Genomic DNA, 21,326 nt, shown 5'->3' with positions numbered 1-21,326 from the left:
GTAGGTATTCCTGGTTCCCCCCACAACTCCATATGGATCAGATCTCATCTCATAGCTCACAGCTCACACTCATCTTGAAGACTTTCTACATCAGTCAATGTATCTGATCATTTGGATGGAAAAAATTACGGTCCTTTGGAGAACCAGAATGAAAATAAGAATAATGATGAAAGGGGAAAAAGAACTGTGCTGTGGTGAGTCATACAGCTGCCATTCTCCTCCTCTGCTCCTTCAGCATTAATGGATAATTTTCTCCATCAGTTTTAATGTATTGTGTTAGTTCCAGTTACTAAATATCTCACATATACTGAAAAATAAAATTACTTAAATAATGATCCCTTCCACAGTTGTTCTCTGATTACTTTCTAGTTTTTTACTATCTGTACGTGAGATTAATGTTTTGAAATAGGGCATATGCACTAGCATTTACAAAGGAGATCAGCAACCAGATCAGGCAGCAGATTTGCCCCTGTGTAAACGTATTACTGTGAAATTGAGCAAGAGTTCACCCTGCTTCTGAGAAGCAATTCTTAGTCCGCTGTCACAAAACACTCCTAGGGAAGAGCTGTTTGAGGCTCCAGATCTTTTAATGCAGAGACTCAAAGTTGTCTTGCTTTATGATTTGCATGATGGGACACTGTCTTAAAACTGGCACAGTTCTACTCAGACACCATCCCTAAGCCCTCCTTTAAACAAACTGTTGACTCCTAGATTGTTTCCAGCGATACTTTTTTTCTTTTACACCTGATTTCCCCTGAGGCCATTGTTTTGAGTCGATGCAATGCAAAACAGCTTAAACTGGGAGGTAAATCTAATAGAAACCCTATAATAGAGTCTTGCATATGCATTCCTTGGGAATAGGAAGTGCTGTGGATCTAGCAGATATCCTTAAAACTGGGCATGAACTCCTCCTCAATCAGAGGTACTGAAGTAAGTAAGGATTAAAATAGTTACATGAAGGACAAGACAACACTTGCTGATGACAATTCCTCTTATGACATCAATCCCTCAGACAGTGCCTCTCACTCTCAAGAGACTCTTTACAGGGAGTAGGAACTATCAAGAAATCAGTCATCTAATTTTCAAGCATTTTGCCTACATGACTAATACAAGGCAACCTGAGTTCAGGATGGAAAGTTTTAGAAAGTACAATCACTTATTATTAAGGAGAAGCCATCGGACTATTTGGAGTGACAAAGTAGGTTTGTGCACCTCAGGAAATTAGCTGAAAGCACAAAAGACAAAAAGGAATATGATTTCTAATGATGGGAACCTGTATTTAGGCTTCTTCACTAGACAGAATGATTTGGAGAAGGATTAATCAGACAAAATGTGAACCTACCTTCTACTAGTCAGCCTAAGCTTGCTAGGCTGTTGGAGAAATAACCACTGTGCTTACAGTCTATGCAGTGATTCACACTGTCCTAAACTAATGACAAAAAGAGCTCAGATGGATCAAATTCTAGAATTGATGATTTTTTTTTTTTTCTGAATGGGCTCAGTCAGATCCAATATAGTGAGCTGGCTGCAATGCTATCACTAGAGTGAGACTTGCAGAATTTAGCTACCTAGGTCCAATGGGACAACAGATAAAACCCCTTATCTAACTCTTTTAAGCACTCTTAAGGTTATAATTGCTTCAGAATTCTACAGTAAAAATCTGTAAATGTAGAGGTACTCCAGACATCTACAGCAAGCTCTGCACGTGCCTGCAACACTGATACTTACATAAAACAGAGTGAGACATAACCAGGGCCACCTCTCCTCTACTTAGTCAGTTCTATTTAAAAAAGCTTATACCTAATTCTTTACTAATTTTAGGAAAGCAACCTTTCAGCTGTTCAAAGAATTATTCAATAGGACCCCCTCTTTGCAAGAGATGCAAAGAATAATAAAGAGCCTTCTGAAGGCATGTGGGACATGCATCAGAAAGTGCACCCCTCTTTGAACGTGACTGGGAGAATGGTAACTTCAAACAATGAGAAGGCCAAGGAACTTGACAGTTCTTTGCTTGTCTTCACTGGCAGTCTCCCCTTCACACACCTCTCGAGTTGATGAAGCTCAAGACAGAAAGCAGGGAAGCAAAGAGCTTCCCACTGTCAGTGAAGATTAGATTTGAGAGCCCCTGAGGAATGTGAACATAGAAAGGTCTATGGGACCTGATAAGATGCCAAGTTACTCTCCATGTTAACTCAAAAGGCACAGCAGTCAGGTGAAGTCACAGGTGACTGGAAAAAGGGAAACATTGTACCTATTTTTAAAAAGGGTAGAAAAGAGGGCCCTGGAAACTACCAGCTTGTCCGCCTCACCTCTGTGGTGAGGGAAGATCACGGAACAACTCCTCCTAGAAGCTGTGCTAAGGCATGTGGAGGACAGGGAGGAGATTCATCATAGCCAGCACAGCTTCACTGAGGGTAAGTCCTGCTTGACCAACCAAGTGGTCTTCTGTGATCGAGTGACCACATCAGGGGACAAGGGAAGGGCTACAGATGTTATTTATATTCTGTAAAGTCTTTAAAACAGTCCCTCCCAATATCCTTATCTCTAAATTGCAGAGAGATCAATTAGATGGATGGACAGTTCTGTGGACAAGGAACTGGTTGGATGGTTGCATCCAGATAGTAGAGGTCAATATCCTGATGGCCACTGATGATGACTGGTGTCCCTCAAGGAGCAATACTGGGACCAGTGCTATTTAATGGCATAGAGAGTGAGTTCTGTCTCAGCAAATTTGCACATTACACAAGCCATTACAGTGGCGCAGCTGATGTGGCTGAAGGACAGGAAACCATCCAGAGGGACCCGTACAAGCTGGAGAAATGGGCCCATAGGAATCTCGCCAAGTTCAACAAATCCAAGGGCAAGGTGCTTCACCTGGGTCATGCTAACCCCTGGTATCAGCACAGGCTGGCCATGGACAGACCCAGAGCAGCTCTGCCCAGAAGGACTTGGGGGTGCTGTGGGTGAGAGGCTGCACATGGCCCGGCCATGGCACTCACAGCCCAGAGAGCCAAACGTGTCCTGGGCTGCATCCAGAGCCCCGTGGGCAGCAGGGGAGAGAGGGGATTCTGCCCCTCTGCCCTCATGAGAGTCCACCTGAGCACTGTGTCCAGCTGTAGGGTCCTCAACATAAGAAAGAGCTACACCTGTTGGAGCAAGTCCAGAGGAGGGCTACAAAAACGATGAGAAGACTGGAATGCCCTCCTGATTAAGACAGGCTGAAACAGCTAGGGGTGTTCAGCCTGTAGACGAGAAGGCTTTTGGAAAGCCTTATTGCAGCCTTTCAGTACCTCAAGTGGGATGACAAGATAGTGAAAATCTTTTTAGCAGAACCTGCTGTGATAGGACCAGAGGTAAGGGTTTTATGCTAAAGGAGGGAGATACAGACTCGATATAAAGAAGATTTTTACAGTGCGGGTGATGAAACACTGACACATGGTAGATGCCCCATCTTGAAAATATTCAAGGTCAAGTCAGACAGAGCTCTGAGCAACCTGAACTAGTTGAAGTTGTCCTGGCTCATGGCAGGGCGTAGGACTACATGACCTTTATAGCTCCCTTCCAACTGCAATTATTCTATGATTCTAAATGTACATGTAATGTAACATGTCCCTGAATTTAAAAAATTAAATGCTCACAGGACTTCAGGCTGAGGAAGAGGTGGGGCTTCATCTGCACACCTTCTTCCATTTCTACTGTTATCCCAATATTCAGTATCTAGATATTACAAATACAGTGGTCTTTAGACATCAGATGAAGAGCTGCTGCTCTGATTCCACAGTCATATTCTCAAGTGAGGAAGCTGACCTACACTGCTGTAACTTTCTGCTTTTGAGGACATGCTCATGGTTGTATTCAGGCACCTACCTGAATACTCACTAGTGCTAGTTAAAGTTAAATAAACTGAAGGTTTGCTCTTCCAAAAAACCCATGCTGCTTACTATGTAGAAGCACAGTAACCAGAAAATTAATTACATACAAATGCACTTTTCCTTAAGATGTGCAGGCTTTTACCATAAGATCTTAAATGGAACTTGAACGTAAGATCTTTTAACTTTTGTTTTTATGAAAAATTATTTAGTGATTTGGAAGCACAATTTAAAATATTTTAAGAAAACAATGATAGGGTTATAACTACATCAATAACTGAATTTAGAGTCAGGAATCAGGCTTATATTAAATTCCTGATCCTTGAGAGGAAGAAAGAACCCTATGTAGCAATATCAGTAAGGACTTTCCCACTGCTATGAAATGATCAAAACAACAGATGTTCAGTGGATCCCTGCATCCATGACCATGAACAGGAAGTAACTTATTAATTGCATGAGAGTAGTAATGGCTCATTAGGTGAAAATAAATGCAAATTATTTCCAAATTACAATGGCTGCCTTTATTAACAACCCAGGTGACCTAATTGAATACAACAGGGCACAAAACCACAGTTACTCTAATTACATGGAAGCAAAACATTGGAAACACCTCATTAGTACTATTTGAATACATTGTGCATAAACCCAGTGCATTTACAGCTATAACAGTGGACAAATAAATAATACTTACCAAAGAGTACTCATATCATGCATACAAGTCAAAACACTTACTGGAAGAGACAGAGAGGACTGAGTAAACTCCAGAAAACATTAGATAATCCTACCTGTGCCCCAGTTGCAATTTCATCAGCAGCTTCATTCATCACTCCTAATGTTTGGAAAGCAAATACACAGAGTTCCCGTTCACAAACAGTGGGCTATACAAAGAAAGAAAGTTAACTTTACTTCTGTTCTAATTTGAATTCTTGCTTTTAGCATGTCATGAGCTACAACAAAACCCAAACACGATTAATTCTAATTCTTCATATTTTAACTGCAAAATTAATTTTAAATAATTAATACATATCAATTATTGAGGAAGATACATTAGAGAAACATTTTAATAACCTGAAGAGCAAAAGTAAAGAACTCTAAAACTCATAAGTACTCAGTGAGGCTAAATTTAAAAGAAATCCCAGCACAGTTACAAAACCAAAATTACATGCATAGTACTCAAATTTTCTTAAGACTATCTATCTGAAAACTTCCTACATAATTAAACTTAATGGAGAACAAATCCTGAAGCTAATGGAAGCAGGTTTATTCTTTATAGTTTCTTACACTGCTGTTCAGAACACACATAAAAATCTGATCTGGAAGACAAATTTCTTGAAGAGGTTATTTTTAATTTTTGACAATTTAACTAATTATTGGTAGACCATGAGAAAATCCATTACATTTTTACACCATAAACACTGTATTTTGAAGCCTACTTATTTTAAGAAATAAAGATACTTCAAGTCTTTTTTCAGGTATTAAATAAAAAAAAACCCCTTCTTGTTGAACCAGCTTTTGATTATTAAAAAGTAATTCATTATGTCATCACAAATAAAAAACAGCATATTGAGTGAGAACTGAAAATTTTGCCTTCATAAGGCAATGAAAGCAGAAACAAATAGGAACACAGCTTTAGGTAATTAAAATAGGCATGTCTTCATGGGCTTCCTAACTGTATACAACTCTTACAGCAACTCCATCTTATTTACTGAAAGATAATTAGCAGACCAACTTTCTAAAGACTCAAGTAATATCACACCGTGAAGTGTTACAACTGTTCAAAATGAACAAATAGTTGAAAGAAATATGAATTAAAACCTTCCTTAAAACTACCCAATAAACACAACCTGTTATCACAATGATGAAAACAATCAAAAATACTTCCTGGATACTATTTATTTGAATGCATAGTATTAAATCCTAGCTCACTGAAACTTAAACTCATCTTTGTAACTGAAAGTTCTGAGTCTAGTGATCACAACAAGTACAAAAGCATTTGTAGTAGTATGCTTTGAAGTTGAAGCCACTGCCTGTACAAAGCACTTGCAGAAATGAAAAAAATTAATTAAACACACAAAGAAAACCTAAAATTTAGCTGAATTTTGTTTCAGGCAACAGTTTTGCCAATAATAAGCATGCTGTTGTCCTTGCAGTCACTTGCTTTGCAGAACTTAAAACATTCATTTGCTGTGTTTCAAAGATTCAAGACCTCAATAAACATCTGAAATCTTCTGGACTGATACAGTCTCACTTTATTTGCTTTACAAGAGCTATCATCTTTCAAATCTGATAATGTCACCCATTTGATTTAGTTTATCTGTCATGTTATGTCGCATTAGGCAGCAGATGAAGCCAAACATGATCAAATTCATTGTGCCATGGCAAGCTGGACAAGAAGTATCTATTACCATCATTATTCTTGGCGTTTCCACATTTAGAAGATGGTTAAATCATTTGTTCAGTGGGGTAACTATCATAATCAACAGAATACACAGACTTTCTTTATTTCAAAGCAAGGAATAATTCTGGAATAGATGAGCCATCTAAATTTGGCCATGCTTATAATGAAGGAAACTTGTAAGAAAATACTTATTTTTGATATTTTGTTTACAGTCTCAGCAAAGTAATTTATCCTGAAACTTAATGATGGTAAAGGAACACAATTTGTCACCATTTCTCTTTTTCCTGCCCCTCTGTTATGATTCCAGAAGTGTCTGAGCATCTGGAGAGGGAAATTAGGAAAACAGACATTGCACTTATGCTTGACTGTGGAAAATTTTTCACTGTCTTTTTGATTTTGGTAGGGTTTTTTTTGTTTGTTTGTTTTGATTTGTTTTTAGGGGTTTTTTTGGGTTTTTTTTGGGGGGGTTGGGTTTTTGGTTTTTTTTTTTTGGTTTTGGATTTCTTTGGTTTGCTTTATTTGGGGGCGGGGGGGATAGGTTTTGGTTTTTTTTTTGCTTTAGTTGTCCAGTTGTCACTGGACAACTCTAGATATAAGGACAAGCAAGACAGCATAATTTCAGCCCTGAAGTGGAACAGATACTTCTGTTAGGATCTATACAATTCTTCTCATTTTGTGCATTTGACGAACGTTTCTGTCTACTTATGTATTTTGTCAATACAATAAAATGGGGAAAATAATCCCAATCCTGCAGCTAAAAGGACATTTCAACAGTCTGTCTTCATTTATCTAGTCTGGATGCCTTTTAACCAACCCTACAGTCATTTTTAAAGTACTTTTGAATTCTGTTTCTGGAATTGTCTCAATTTACCAAAATAAGGTATTCTTAACTTCAATTTCCCACAGCTCTTAGCAATGTATTCCAAGACACATTGGTACTGCCATTTTAGTGTCCTCTATTCCAGTCAGTAGTTAAGCTCAACCACTTGTATTGTTTAAATCCCTAGAAAATGAAAATACTAGCTTTGCAATTAGGAAGTAAATGTTTGAGGGACTCGTTTGTCACACTCTGTGACTTTCCCATTCAGTGTTACATTTCCTTACTTATGTTTTGCCTGCAATTGTGCATGCTAGAACCAATGAAAACATATGAAAACTAAGTTAATGAATCAATTCTAGAAGGCAGAGTTTAAAGAAAACTACAAGCTTTACAGGGAAACTGGGATTCAAGGCTGTTCCTACTCTGCTGCCAATGTTTTTGCATATGGACAGTGTGTTTCCCTTTACATGGTGTCCACTCTTCTCTTGTCATAAGATGTGAGCCTTTGGGATGGGAACAGTATCGTTCTGACTTCAGACAATAAATATGAGAAATGTCCCTAGCCAGACTAAACAAACAAGAACATCTCCGACATATTTATAAAAGCTATGTTGTTCCAATGTCATCTTTGGATACTCTTTGGTTCATTTACATGTAACATTCAACAAGCTAAACTTTCTAAGAATTTTTGTGTCTGTACATGAAGTGTTCAATGAATATGTTCTTACTGATGCGGAATTCACAGCCCACATGTACAGATTAATCACCTTTTCTGGGATTACTATCTCCCATTGTTTTAAAGGGGAAAATACAAAACAAAATAGGGCTTAGATGCTTAAACATTTATTTCTGAATATGAGTTTCATCCTAGGTGCACACAGTTCCAGAGATTACATTGACCGCCTTGAGGATACAAACTGACTGGCTGAGGGACTTTGTTGCTTCCTGAAGAAGGCAACCGTAATTTCTCTCAGAAACAGCAGCTAACAGGCTTTATTTTTTCTCTTGAAAATAGAAAATTAACATAAAGCCATTGGTCTTCACAGAACTACTAGCTAAGTGAAGATCATTGGGTGCTGAAACACTATTAGGAGGATCATTATTCCAGTGGGGGAAAAACAGAAATAAATAAGACATGGGCAGTTAACCTGAGACTGCAAATGCTTGGAGGCAGAAGACAATGACAGAACCAGAGAGCATCTTCTGAATGTCTGAAGTTTTCAGATTTCTCCTTTAGCCACCCCCATTCTTTGCATGAGCAGTAGCTCCCACCCAACTGCTGCTGTGGTGAAAAAAAGCACAGATTTCCCGTGTGTTACAATGCAAATGTCATTTCTTTCTGCAAAGACTGAGACTGGCAGACACACAAACCACCTACGCACTATGACATATCCTGCTTCCTGGACTAATACACTACCTAAAATGTTTTCTAGACATTCTTTCAGTTTGAAAAAGCTGAAACTTTCATAGTCTATATCGATCTAGCAACTTTCTAATGTGGGCTGCAGCTGTGTTCAGAGCAACGTGTCACCCTTTCCTGTGTTCTTAGGGATATCGCACAGACACTAAAAAGGCTGTAACGTGACACCTAAAAGCTACTGATCTAACATGAGATGCTTCAGGCAAGACCCATTGCCTGACACACAGCAAATGCAATAAATGGTGAAGGTGAAACCATCAGTGGCCATCCCACTTTTTTTTAATGAAAGCAACAGATGAGGAGACAAAATGGAACTTCAAATCTCTGTTTCCTACTTTCCACCATGCCAAGTCTTAGTTTTACTGTAAGGTAAACTCTCTGAATCGTCTCTCTATATTCACGTGTTACATGTATCACGCTGCTGTAAGACATGGGAGATACCACAGTGGTAATCAGATACAACCTGAAGAAAGATGAGAGTAGTCTGTACCTGAGTAAGAAATGTCACTTGTTCTGTTTGGCTTTGTTTTGCCCGATTTAAATTTTATTTTCTGGGTTTTTTGAGGTTTTTTTCTGCATCTTCCACATTTTCAAAAAATATTTTTTTACTTCACAGATACAGAAAAAATGGTGAACAAACAAGCTTTATAGAATGCTAGATGGCATGATACACTTGGTAACTTGTTGGCAACAGGAAAAGCTACACTGCAGTCATGTTACTCTGTCAGTAAAATATAAATGAATTGAAATATCTTCTGTTAAAATACAGGTTGTAGCTGGAAAGGTTTGTTTTTTGTTTTTTTTTTTTTCATAAAAAGAGATAAAACCAGCCTATATTGTGGCATAAGGATTAGAAAGACCACAGTGTTATTCCACAACAATCTTGGAATTCCATAAGCATCTTGGCTTAACTCCAGTCTGACTAAACATATTTGTATACCTACACTTTTCTCCACAGTTCAGTGATGTTTATTCTGTTCAAGAAATTTCCCAGAATTAAGTAGCATACTCAGTGCTCCTGTGTTTTCAGTGGCATCTAAGACTCTTGCGTTCAAAGCACAGAGAAATCCAAGACCTCTTCAAGTCAACAAGAACCCTCCAAGGTCAAGATTTCACCCACAGTACGTAAAACATAACTGAGAGCATTTTGGGATGAAAAACATTAAAAAAAATTCAAGCTTACTAATGGAAGAAATGTATCAGCACTACAAGACTGCTTATTTTTACAGCTAAATAATATGAACAGATATTTCAAATATTACTTTATGGTATTTTACTGTTCATATTTTGTCAGAAAAACATTAAACAGCAGAAATGTATGCACTAAAGTACAAATTTCAAAGAAACTAGTTGTAATATTTAATTTTTTTGATTTTTTTTTAATAATCCTGTCTTTGTTCTAAGGAGGTCTCAGTCTGAGGTTTCAACACAAGATGGCACTCTATAGAGACTTCTTTACTAAAAAAAAAATAAACAACTGGTACACAGATGGTCTTTTATTTACCTTATTGAATAAATTCTGAGATTATTTTTTCCTGTATAGTTGTCTCACAGGTCCTTAAAACCCATTCACTCATGCTGTTCTGTCAATGGCCTTAGTATTTGCAAATGAGGAATTTGGGAAGGCACAGAACAGCAAGATAGACATTAGCTTTACAAATTACACTATGTAAATGCTGAATAAGACCAAAGAATTACAGAAAGACTGAGGTTGGCAAGGATGTCTACAGGTCATCTAGTCCAACATCCATGCTCAAGCATGGTCACCCAGAGTCAACTGCCCTGAACAGACAGCTTTTGAATTTCTTCATGGATGTGAACTCCACAGTCTCTCTGGACAACTTATTCCCATAATAATAAAATTATTATTTTATTATTCAGAAAAGGTGAAAAAGGTAAAAAGTGTTTCCTGTTGTTCCACTGAAACCTCCTGTGTTTCAGGTTGTATCTTCCGCCCATTGTCATGCCACTGAACACCACTGTAAAGGGCCTGGCCCCATTCTTTTTGCACCCTTCCTTCAAATATTTATAGACATTAGTAAGATCCCACCTGTGTCTTCTTTCTCCCAGGCTCTCAGCCTTTCCTCCTATGTGATGTGCTCCAGCTCCTTTAATCGTCTTAGTGACCCTTCACTGGACTGTCTCCAGTAGCACCATCCCTTTCTTGTGCTCAGGAGCACAGAACAGGCACAGTGTGGCCTCACCAGGGCTGTGTGAGGCGCAGGACCACATCTCTCCACACACAGAGAAAACTCTGCTGTTTAATGTAGCCCAGAACCCCAGTAGCTTTCCATACCCCAAGAGCACATTGCTTTCTCATGTCCAAGCTGGTGTCCTTTCCTGCCCAAGCCAAGTTGCTTAACAGCTGGGTCGTCCCCGCCATACACTGGTGCCTGGGTTTGTTCCTCCCCAGCTTCAGGACTTTGCACTTCTCCTTGCTGAACTGTGTAATGCTCCTGGCAATCCCACTGCTCCAGCCTGTTGAGGTTCCTCTGAACAGTGCCCATCACTCTGGAGTACCGCACACTTCTCAATTTTTTCCATCATCTGCAAACTCTCTGAGGATACGCTCTGCACCAACATCTAGGTGATTAATGAAGGTACTAAACAGGACTGGACCCACTACTGACTCCTGGGGTACACCGTGTGTTGCTGACCTCTAAGTAGATTTTACCCAGCTGAACATCACACTTGAGGCCCAGACATCCAGCCACTTTTCAGACTACCTCACCATCTCCTCATTTAGCCCACACATCAACAACTTGTCTAAAAGGATCTTATGGCAGACATTGCCAAAAGCCTTACTCACGTCCAGGCAGACAATATCCACTGCTCTCCTCTCATCTACCAGACTTGTCGCTTCCTCAAAGAAGTTTTATCAAGTCAGTCAAGTATCTATTCCCGGTGGTGAAACCATGCTGACTTCATGAAGATTTTCTCGTCTTTAATGAGCCTGGAGATAGTTTTGAGGGTTAGCTGCTTCATCACCTTCCTACAGATCAAGGTGAGCATGAGCAGAGTGGAGTTCTCTGGATCCTCTCCTTCTGGCCCTTCTTTAAGAGAGGACTGACATTTTCTTTACTCCAGTCTTCAAATATGATATCATATTTTTATTGCACTTCTTTTAATCAGATCCTTAAATATAATAACCACTTTTGTTAATGAGTCGTGATCTCATTACATTAAATGTTTGTAATAAAAGTACATGCTGAATTCCTAAAACAACTTATTTCTCTACTGTTACAGCAGCAAAACTGTTGCATTATTAAAATGCAACTTAGTCCTTCCCTAGAATATTCTAGTAACCATAAAATGAAGACTTTCATACAGCATTAAAAGAAGTTAATAGCCTTCTAACATTGAACCAAATAATCCTTAGGTTTCTTTATTACATTCTTAAATCTGCTTTGAAAAATACATTTTTTAGATTGATGAACCAAAGCAGATGGTTGAAAAGGACCTTTAGAGGTCAGTCAGTACTTTTATTCTCTCATCCAGGACTAACTTTATCTAAACTTTATCCAAAATTTTAGAAAAAGCTAAAATAAGTTTTTCCTAAAGCTTTATCAAGCATTGTAGCAGGCTGCTCAGAGTGGCTGTGCAGTCTTCATCCCTGGAGATCTTCAAAAGCCAGTGAAAGGCAGTGGATGAAACAAATTCCAGTTTCAGGAATTTTTCACTAGAGAACACATGCCCCATGCACAAATCTGTCAGTACTTCAATATTGGCTTTCATGGAAGTCATTCAACTTTCCTAAGTTAGTTTCTAATATTTAATCTAATGTTGTAGTTTGACAAAAATCAGGATAATTTATGTAACTATTTAAACAACACAGATATGAATGAAATACCAACTGTTTGAAAATATTAGGGGAAAAAAAAAGCATTTCACAATGCTATTGAGACAATCCAAATCTAGCCATTAATTACCAACAAATAATAGTCCATTCTCACTCATCTAAACAACTTCTCTGTTGAAAACAAATTCAAAGATGGAAATGTGAGGCTAATAATTCAAATGACTAGACCCTTACTTTTTTCAGTAGATTTGCCATGTCTGCCTTCTGTGTGTCTCTTCCATCAAACATGTGTTTGACCTTTCACTTCCCCCTTTTTCAAAACAGAGCAAGGAGCTATTTCAGAAGATGGCAGAGCTCCTGAGAGCTCAGTAGCACAGGCTGCCTTGCAGCAAGATGCACTGTGATTCTTCATATGATTTAAGGGAGCTGTTTGGATGCACAGACTGCAGTTCCAACACTTGCTAATGATTTCAAATCTGTTTCCTAATCTTTCTGTAAAAAGTGAAATATGCAGGATTCCAATCATCATTAGAAATGTATGCAGGAAACAGCATTGATCCATGTTATGTAAGAGCCTTAATAATATTTTTTATTCTTAGGATCCATGTATTCACTGCATTTTTCCTCTGCTTTGCAGAACAACTGCAAATCATTCCACGCAGTGATTTCAAGTAATTTTCCAATTTTGATGGTACTCTATATAAGTGTGTATCTCTGAACACCTAATTTGGCTTTTATAACATCTGGTGCACTGAGAATAATCCTTAGATCTCACTGTGCTTTTGAAATAAATACAAAAGAAACATGCTATGATGAGAACTTTCATTCATCCCCGTCTTTATCTGGGGAAGGTGTGAATACATTGCCTACTTTACTACTGTTTTTTTTTTAAAGCAGATGGAATGAAGCAGTGGACCATCAGCCTTTATAAAGAAGAGTTATACAACTTCATGATGTGTTATAGTATTTTTCCAAGACTCCTTCTTCCACTCAAGAGAACCTTTGTTCTTCCCCTTCACAGTAATGCAGGTACAGTTGCTTGTGAAGGCATCAGGTTTGGGCATGTTAAGGTCACCCCATCTACCAAATCTGTTTTGTTTTCCACACACACAAACTTGTGGAGTACACACAGGAACTGAGTATTTAAGTCTGGTCTTCCGTATTTCAGGGAATTCTGGAGCTCAAAAGAAAGCTGGTTATTCTCAAAGATACTCACTTTGCTCTGTAAAGAAATTCCTAAGAGAAATATAGTAATTTCTTACTTATTTGTCTTCAGTAAGCCAATAAAGCAGTCCCTTTATTTATCCTCAATAAAGTACTAAGAAGGCCTAAAAAACACCCCAAGATTTCAATGTACAACAAGGATCCCTGAACCAGTAGAGAACATTTGCATGATCAGATAATTATTGAGGGCTCTGGAGCAAGACAGATGTCCACTGTAAAATCATCAAGTCAAACATATGCAACTGTGTCATGCAGCTGTTCAGCAAAAGAATCTTCCATACAGTGATACATCTGCCATGTGGATCTAGTGCCTAAAAAAACCATACAAAATGAAATATCTTGTTGTTGTCATCAAGCGGTTGTTATCTTATGGGAAAAAAAAGATGTCAGGATGTTTAAAAAGTAACTTAAATTGAAATAGATATTAAAGGCAGACTACTCCCCCAGAAAAATTTATTTAGGCAAATGAAACACAATACTGAGAAGAAAGCTTGCTGAGAGAGATTGATTGAAAAATACTTTATAACTAAGATAAAATGATAGCCTGCAGAAAGAAAAAAACTTTATCTCTCAGTTTCAGATGGTTTCTTCAGCTGTTGTGGGGATGAGACATCTGAATTTCCCAAGTCAGTAATAACTAGCACAAAAAACTATGTACAGCGTAAGAGTTTGTAAGTAGGTATAGCATTTCACAGTATTAAAAGGCTATAATTGTTGTGTGATGGCAATTGTTCAATTTTTTTAACTGCATTTAAGACAATTAATAAACTATACTATAGTTCAGGAAAGACACCAGGCTCACATATGGGAGGATTAGAGAATCAAAATTTCTCTGTGACTTCTTTATAACTGCATAAAACTCCATAAAAGATCAGAGAATCAAACCTATATACATATTAAAGTAACTTTTCAAGCAGTAACTTTATTATGCTTTTATAATTTCATAGGTCTTCTTTGCTGTTGAAAAAAAGGCCCAAAATGTAGAAGCGAAAATCCCCATTAAGAGTACCCACACCTAGACATGAACTTGTGCGCATCTGTGTGGAGGAATTAACTTTAAAGGGAGAAACTGGTGAACAACTGAGAACTATATAGCCTGTGGCACGTCTTTGACACAACCTGCTGCAGAGAGAGCCTATCATGTAATGCCTTTGGGATGCAGGCATCTGTAGAAAACAAGATCTGGTTACTCTTGCTAAGCACAGCATGGCAAGGTACCCACCACTGTGAAACCTGGTGAGGTTACGGTGGTATCCAAAGAGACAACTCTTTACAAAGGCCAGGGATCCTCAATAAGGCTACACTGCATGCAGCCTTGCCTTAAATGAAAGCTTGCTGCATTCTTGTAACAAAAGTAGTCAATTTCTGAAATCTGCTGCTGCAGCAGTACTAAAGAGAAAATGCTCTTTCTCCGCACACATGTTATTTATATACACATATATATGTACACATGTAGGTGTATGTGTGTGTTCAGCTGAAACATGTATATATAAACCCCACAAACCGACTTCTTTAAGCTGCCCCTGGCCAGAGCTCTCAGTGGAATGAAACATAAATTTCCTTAACACACTCCAGGGCAAGCTAATGCTCAATTCACACTGAGATCCTTTCTCACCTTCTACAGAAGTGCAAACTCATTAATGGCTCTATATTGCTTATTGAGTCATTCAAGCATACACAGAGTATGCTAGATTTCTTCCTGGTATCTAATTTTTCTTAGGTTATATAATGACACTCTTTAGTTTTTGCCAAGCTTTTCAGGTTATGCTACTTCAAAGGCATGGATGAATACACGTACAGGAGCAAATATGGTTGCAGCTTTTTCTCTTGTGAAATGCTGACAAACTCTTAAACAGATAGCTATAAAATGATCCTTCAAATTGAAGACACAAAAGAATAATTCTGAGAGATTTTAATCTTTATAGTGGGAAAGAAGGAATTTAGATTTTTTTTCATTTAGAGCAGATAACTTTACATTCTGGTTTTTTTAATAGAATAAATCCTACTGTTCGCTTTGACCTATAGATAATGGATGAACTCAAATAACTTAAATAATTATGGTTTTCAAACTTTAATCACTCTTCAAACATTACTGATTTTGTCTTATCTCTTTCTGTCATGGGTAATATACATAGCAATGCATTCAAAGAGAAACAGTGAGGAACTGATGCCTTTTTACAGGCTTCTAATCAGTTTTGACTACTGATAAACCTGTCAAAAAACCTTGCTTTTAAAAGATAGATATGAGCTTGAAGTGGCAAAAATAACTCTGATGGGATATCCATAACTATAGGGGTTTAACCATGACTTAAACAGTGTTAACTGGGTATATATATGCTTTTTCAAATCCTACCAGCAGCCCATTTGCACACCCTGCATGCAGTCAGAATGCCTGACCCTGGTACCAGTCAGTACCATGGGGAGTGACACTGAGGTAACTTCTGCTACCAGGTAGAGCAATAATCCTCCTGAATTTAGTTCCATAGAACTATCATAGAGAGGATCTGCTTCAGCTTATGCATAGTTGCAGGCCACACTGTGGAGAAATTGTCTGGTATCAAACCATTTATTCACTAGAGTTAGTTTTCCATGGCTTTAATCTTTTTAGGTTACTTATGTTTCATTACTGGATGAAGGGCAGGTGAAACAAGAGGATTATAAACTGCAAGACCAGTCCCAAAGCTAAGAATTGTATTCTGTTAATATACTCCTTCACAAAGCTGCCCTGATCCAGGAGCTCCAGGCAGTGTGTCTCTCATGACCAATCTTACTCTTTCCACGGTTCCACCAACAGCATGAGAGAGGCTACAATGATCAGCAAGCAAAATTCTGTTCCCAGTCACAGAGGAATGAAAGGAAGAGCTGTCTAACTGGCCAGATTTTGGACATACTGAGCCACAACAGTGCTCCAAGACTGGGTCACTGCTAGATCAGGCACTTCACAGAACATCTTCTACTGCCTTTTCTATCACATTTGAGAATGGCTCATTCCAGCAGCCTGAGAGCAAAACAAGGTCAGAAGAATTTTGCAGAGTGCTGGCATTAACACCAGTGTATGTAAATACTGTGGTCATGGCTTGATAAAAGCTCAGGGATGAGGTGCCCTAAGCTTTCAGAAGAATGCCAGAGCACTGGGAAAACACTCTAATGCAGTTCTCTATGTTATCTGCCTGTGACTACTGCAGCACAATAGTGTTCAGTGAAATACATGTTCCTTTACACTTCTGTGGTATGATACAAGCCTAATTTCTCCCTCCCTTCCTTGTACGACTTTTTTTGTCTCTATATTTACAGCAAAATTTAGTTAATATACTTCATATTTTGCATCTCAAAAGAGTATTAAGATGAAACCCATCTGAAATAATTTAGTGGTTTTCCAACAGGTTTGTATGGTCCACAGCTATTCAAGGCACTATGAAATGCATTGTTTTACCAGCACACCACTTACCCTCAGCATAGGGCCATTCTGGAACACATGAGGTTCATCACAAACTACACAGTATTCATTCAATACTGGTATCCGCTGCTCAGCAAATTCAATAGTCTGAGAACAATGAAAATGAGAATAACAGCATCTGCTTAAAAATAATTAACAGTCAGCTCATGCTCCACAGTGTTTCATATATGAATAGGATATGACATCCTACCTGCACAAGAAAGCCACGGTCTCGCACTGGAATGCATTTTGCACCATAATTTTGCTGCAAGGAAAAAGTTGAGGCAACTTCAGTGTTTGCAGACTAATTATAAGGAAATGGTAAAAGCATTTTTAATTTTTTGCATGTAAATATGTAAACAATTTGCATCTAAAGAGATCTCTCACTTGTGTGAACCAGGCATTACAAATAATCAATCTTTCACCTGTTTACTGAGTATGGCGTAGGTTTTTAGTATTTCTTTCTAGTTCTTAAATCTGATGAAGATTTGTATCTTAACATCTGAGAAACTTTAATCTCAAATGAAAATACCAGTGCCTTCACTCCACCCTAATAAACTAAATTTTGGTAACTTCCATTGCATTTTCACTGCGTATTGCCTATCCAAATATGGGCTATATGTTAAGGCTTGAAAGACTACTGTAACTGTCAGTAAGGCTGAAAATGTTTTTATTTTACATATACTATTTTACATGTTACTTCTGCAACACTGCACTAACAGATCTTTATGCTCAGATACTACTAAAATTATTTTTTTTTCAGCACACAATAACATTAATTAGGAGTAACTTTTGTTAACAAGAGTCAGTAAAGTTTAGACTTCCCTCCAGATTGACATCTATTTCAATCAAACATTGTTTTGAATAGAGTTACATCAGCTCCATTTAGACTGTTTTGGCAGGTTGTTTTTTTTTAAATAGGGTTATTTCCTTTCATTTTTCTACTGTTTAAATGCTTAATTGCTCTTTTATTTTTCTTCTGGGAAACAATCCTTCTTGTATTCATATATGAGACTCTCATATTTTAGCTGAGAATTGAAGAGAACTCAGTATCCTGATTCATCACTCCTACACTCCACTGACTTCAAATAGCATTTAGGCACCTAGGTTACCCATATATCTGATGCCCGCATATAAAATGTGAAATGAAATAGACTCTTGATGCCCTTCCACTGAAATCTAACTACATCTGACCAAGTATGTGATGATCTTCCCTCAAACTAAGTGCACTGAAGCAATAAATTATGGGTAGTTTTTATAGGCTGCCAAAGAGGGCTCGCCTTTTTTCCTTATCAGCTGATAACATCAGTAATGAAACCTGGTCAGCTCTTCATTATCTTAAAAAACCAGAGGGACTATTCCTATTAATGTCAGGAGAGAAAAGTCTTGCTATGATAATACATCCTCTGCTGAATCAGAAAAAAAGTGCATCTCTAAAATGCAGCAAGAATAAAGTCTGATGGCTCATCTTAAATTAATTTTGCTGTGCACATCACATAAATCAACAACACAGTATACATATAAATGATCTTATGAGAGTGTATCCCTATCTTTAGGTCTGAAGAGTATAGTTTAAAGCTTACTAAACTAAATTACTATGAAACATAGCACACTCAATGTAATTTCGTTATTTAGAATGCATTATTTTAAACATATGTATGGCATCTGAATGAAGAATCAGCTTCCAAGGTACCACCAGGCAAAGGGAGTAGAGAGAACTATTTTCTAAACACGTCTCTCCACATCAAACACAAAAAACAGGCTGTTGCCTTGAAAGACTGCAAACAAACCCACTCTTCCTTCTAAAGTAAAAAGCCATCTTTAAAGTATAGGCAGAAGACTCGATTTTGAAAGCTCTTTCTTAAATGCAAGAGTATATGCTGCCTTTGTTTTCCCAACTGATCATGTCTCTGAGGAAAGTAAGAGGGCCAGCATGGGCCCAGTTCCTTGTGTAGCCTCCAATGTCCCCCAGCACATTTGAAGGTTTCAGTTTAACCCTCCACAATTCACAAATGTGCAAGAGGTGAGTGGAACCATGACTGAGCGTTTTCCAGTCTGACAGCGATGATGACGATGATGATGATGGCAGATGCAAAGACTAGAAGGAGAGGTGACATGACACTCAGACCATCTAATGGACAGTTGTTTCCCCAACAAAGCAAGCAGGGAAATGAGAAAAATCCTCTGCAACTAACCTAATTTTCCAGCACAGAAGTGCACACTCTCCCTTCTTCCTGCATGAAATATGCAGGGAAGAAGTGGGTGACTTTTTCCCATGGCCAGCAGTGGTGCATTGAGCATTTCAACACAACACATAAAATCTCTGTATTGACCCCAGCAAATTCTGATTTTATAACTTAAGTATATATGTGTATGCACAGCTGTTTGAATCCTCCTTAAAGAGCTGACTTCATTGCTCTTGTCTTCTAGTATATCTAATATAGTCACTATCATATATCCTACGTATTATTGCCTTTGCACAAAAAGCATAATAGCACATCTGGAAAATAATAGGAGGAAAATGAGCAGAATACAAAAAAAATATTACGCACAGCAGCTTGTGAAGGTGATGATGAGGATGGTGTTAAGATACCAATAAGCCCTGAGGTAAGAGAGAGCCTTCTGCTCTCTGCCATGGTGGACTCCTTGAAAGGCTCCATTTTGGATGATTTAGGGGCATTGGAGTAAGTCTTGCTGAGCAACTTGTGATTCTTCAATCCATCCAATTCTTCCATTCTAAGGTTACTGGAGTAGGATCTGCTTAAAAGTTTGTGGGGCTTCAAGGTGCTGTTGTGCTCACATCGAGGATCCCCAGAGCACGACCTATTTAACACCTTATGGGGCTTTAAAGTGATGCACTCCTCCTGCTTGACAGCTGCAGAGCAAGCACGACTCAGCAGTTTGTGCGATCTAAGAGCCATTGTCTGTTCAGCCCTAGGGTCACTCGATAACGAGCGGCCAAAGGTTCTGTGAGATTTTGTGGCACACACATCCTCTGCCTTCACTGTGCTAGAGCAAGTCCTTCTCAGTAGTTTGTGAGTCTTGGAGATGCCATCCTGTTCTGACTTCAGTTTTGATTTATTCTTACCACAGCCAGGTGGAGGATAACTTGGCGACCTTAGAATAAAGAACATGGAAAAGTTGGAGAATAATCAAAATCCTGGGCATATAAAGCAAGATTCCACAGAAGTAAAGACTTCCAAGTGTCACCTGTGTTTATGCTTTTCACTAGTGATAAAAGCAACCCAAAATTTTAATAAACAAATGTATGTAAAACATCTTCCAATATCAAAACAAACAACTTACTATTTACACATGAGCTTATCAATCAAAAAGATAATCAACTACTTAAGTAGAAGTTAGAGCTGTGGCTTTACAGCTTTTTGTAAGGTCTTCTATGTCTCAAAACATACTAATTATTCAGGAAATTATCTTCTAAATGAAATCCACCGCTTATAACACATTTTCCTTATCAAAATCTATCTATGTAATGATCACAGCATGATCCCATGAAAGTTATTCTATTCTTATAGTTATAAGAACACAATAGTTATTAGGAAGTTATTAGAAAGTTATTGGAAACAGCATAGGAAATTCTATTTTCAGATCCAATGGAAGATACAATGAGCAGTGAAACTTGGAGACATTAAATTTAATTCAGATGAAAAGAATATTATTTTAAAACCATCATAATAACCTGGGCACTTTGTGAAAGACAAATTTACCCTTCTTTCTGGTTATAGACAAATTCTAACTCTGTTCCACCAGAAATGAGAATGTGAGAGACCTAAATTACAAATGCAGGAAGTAAAGAACGAAAAGTTTTAATGAAACAACATTCACACAAACTGTCACATTTCTGTAAGGTTCACATTCGCCTGTCCTTGCAAAGAACATGCAACAGGTATGCTGAATCATTTTACTATGTTTTATAAGCAACACCAATCTTTGCAAGTTTTTTTGTTTGTTTTGGTTTTTTTGTTGGTTTTGGTTTTTTTTGTTGTTGTGGTTTGTTTTGTTTTGCCTTTTTGGGTTTTGTTTGTTTGTTTGTTTATTTTGTTGGGTTGCTTTTTTTTGGTTTTTGGTTTTTTTTTCTTTTAGTGGGGTTTTTCTTGCAAATAGAGAAGTAAAATCCAAGGGAGGAGGCTGGCAGGTTTCCCCACCCCCTTATCAAGTGTTGACAGTGGAGGGTGCACGTGGAGGCTGCTGATTCACTGTAAGCAGCTGGCTCACTATCACCCTCCTGCAGATGGGAGGTAGGACTGGTGCCCCGTGGACAGAGAGGGTCCCTGCACTTCAGCTGAGCCATCTTTGGACTTAATCTCCCAAACTAAGAGGAAAAAGAATGGGTTGGTTTTGT

General features: G+C 38.1%; 1 protein-coding gene across 2 annotated transcripts in view; it reads right to left on the bottom strand.

The window, feature by feature from the left end:
- Positions 1–21,326, bottom strand: part of PARP8 (poly(ADP-ribose) polymerase family member 8) — a 114,008-nt gene that overhangs the window by 14,943 nt on the left and 77,739 nt on the right. For both annotated transcript variants that reach the window (XM_038123578.1, XM_038123579.1), the window contains 4 exons: positions 19,519–20,083; positions 17,178–17,231; positions 16,979–17,074; positions 4,655–4,747 (listed from right to left, as the gene is read on the bottom strand). In XM_038123578.1, the coding sequence (XP_037979506.1) occupies positions 4,655–4,747; positions 16,979–17,074; positions 17,178–17,231; positions 19,519–20,083 (808 nt within the window). The remainder of the gene's footprint in view (positions 1–4,654; positions 4,748–16,978; positions 17,075–17,177; positions 17,232–19,518; positions 20,084–21,326) is intronic.

This window comes from Motacilla alba, chromosome Z, assembly GCF_015832195.1.
Source record: "Motacilla alba alba isolate MOTALB_02 chromosome Z, Motacilla_alba_V1.0_pri, whole genome shotgun sequence".
Classification (NCBI taxonomy): Eukaryota; Metazoa; Chordata; class Aves; order Passeriformes; family Motacillidae; genus Motacilla; species Motacilla alba.
This window is presented reverse-complemented; position numbering and strand designations above follow the sequence as displayed.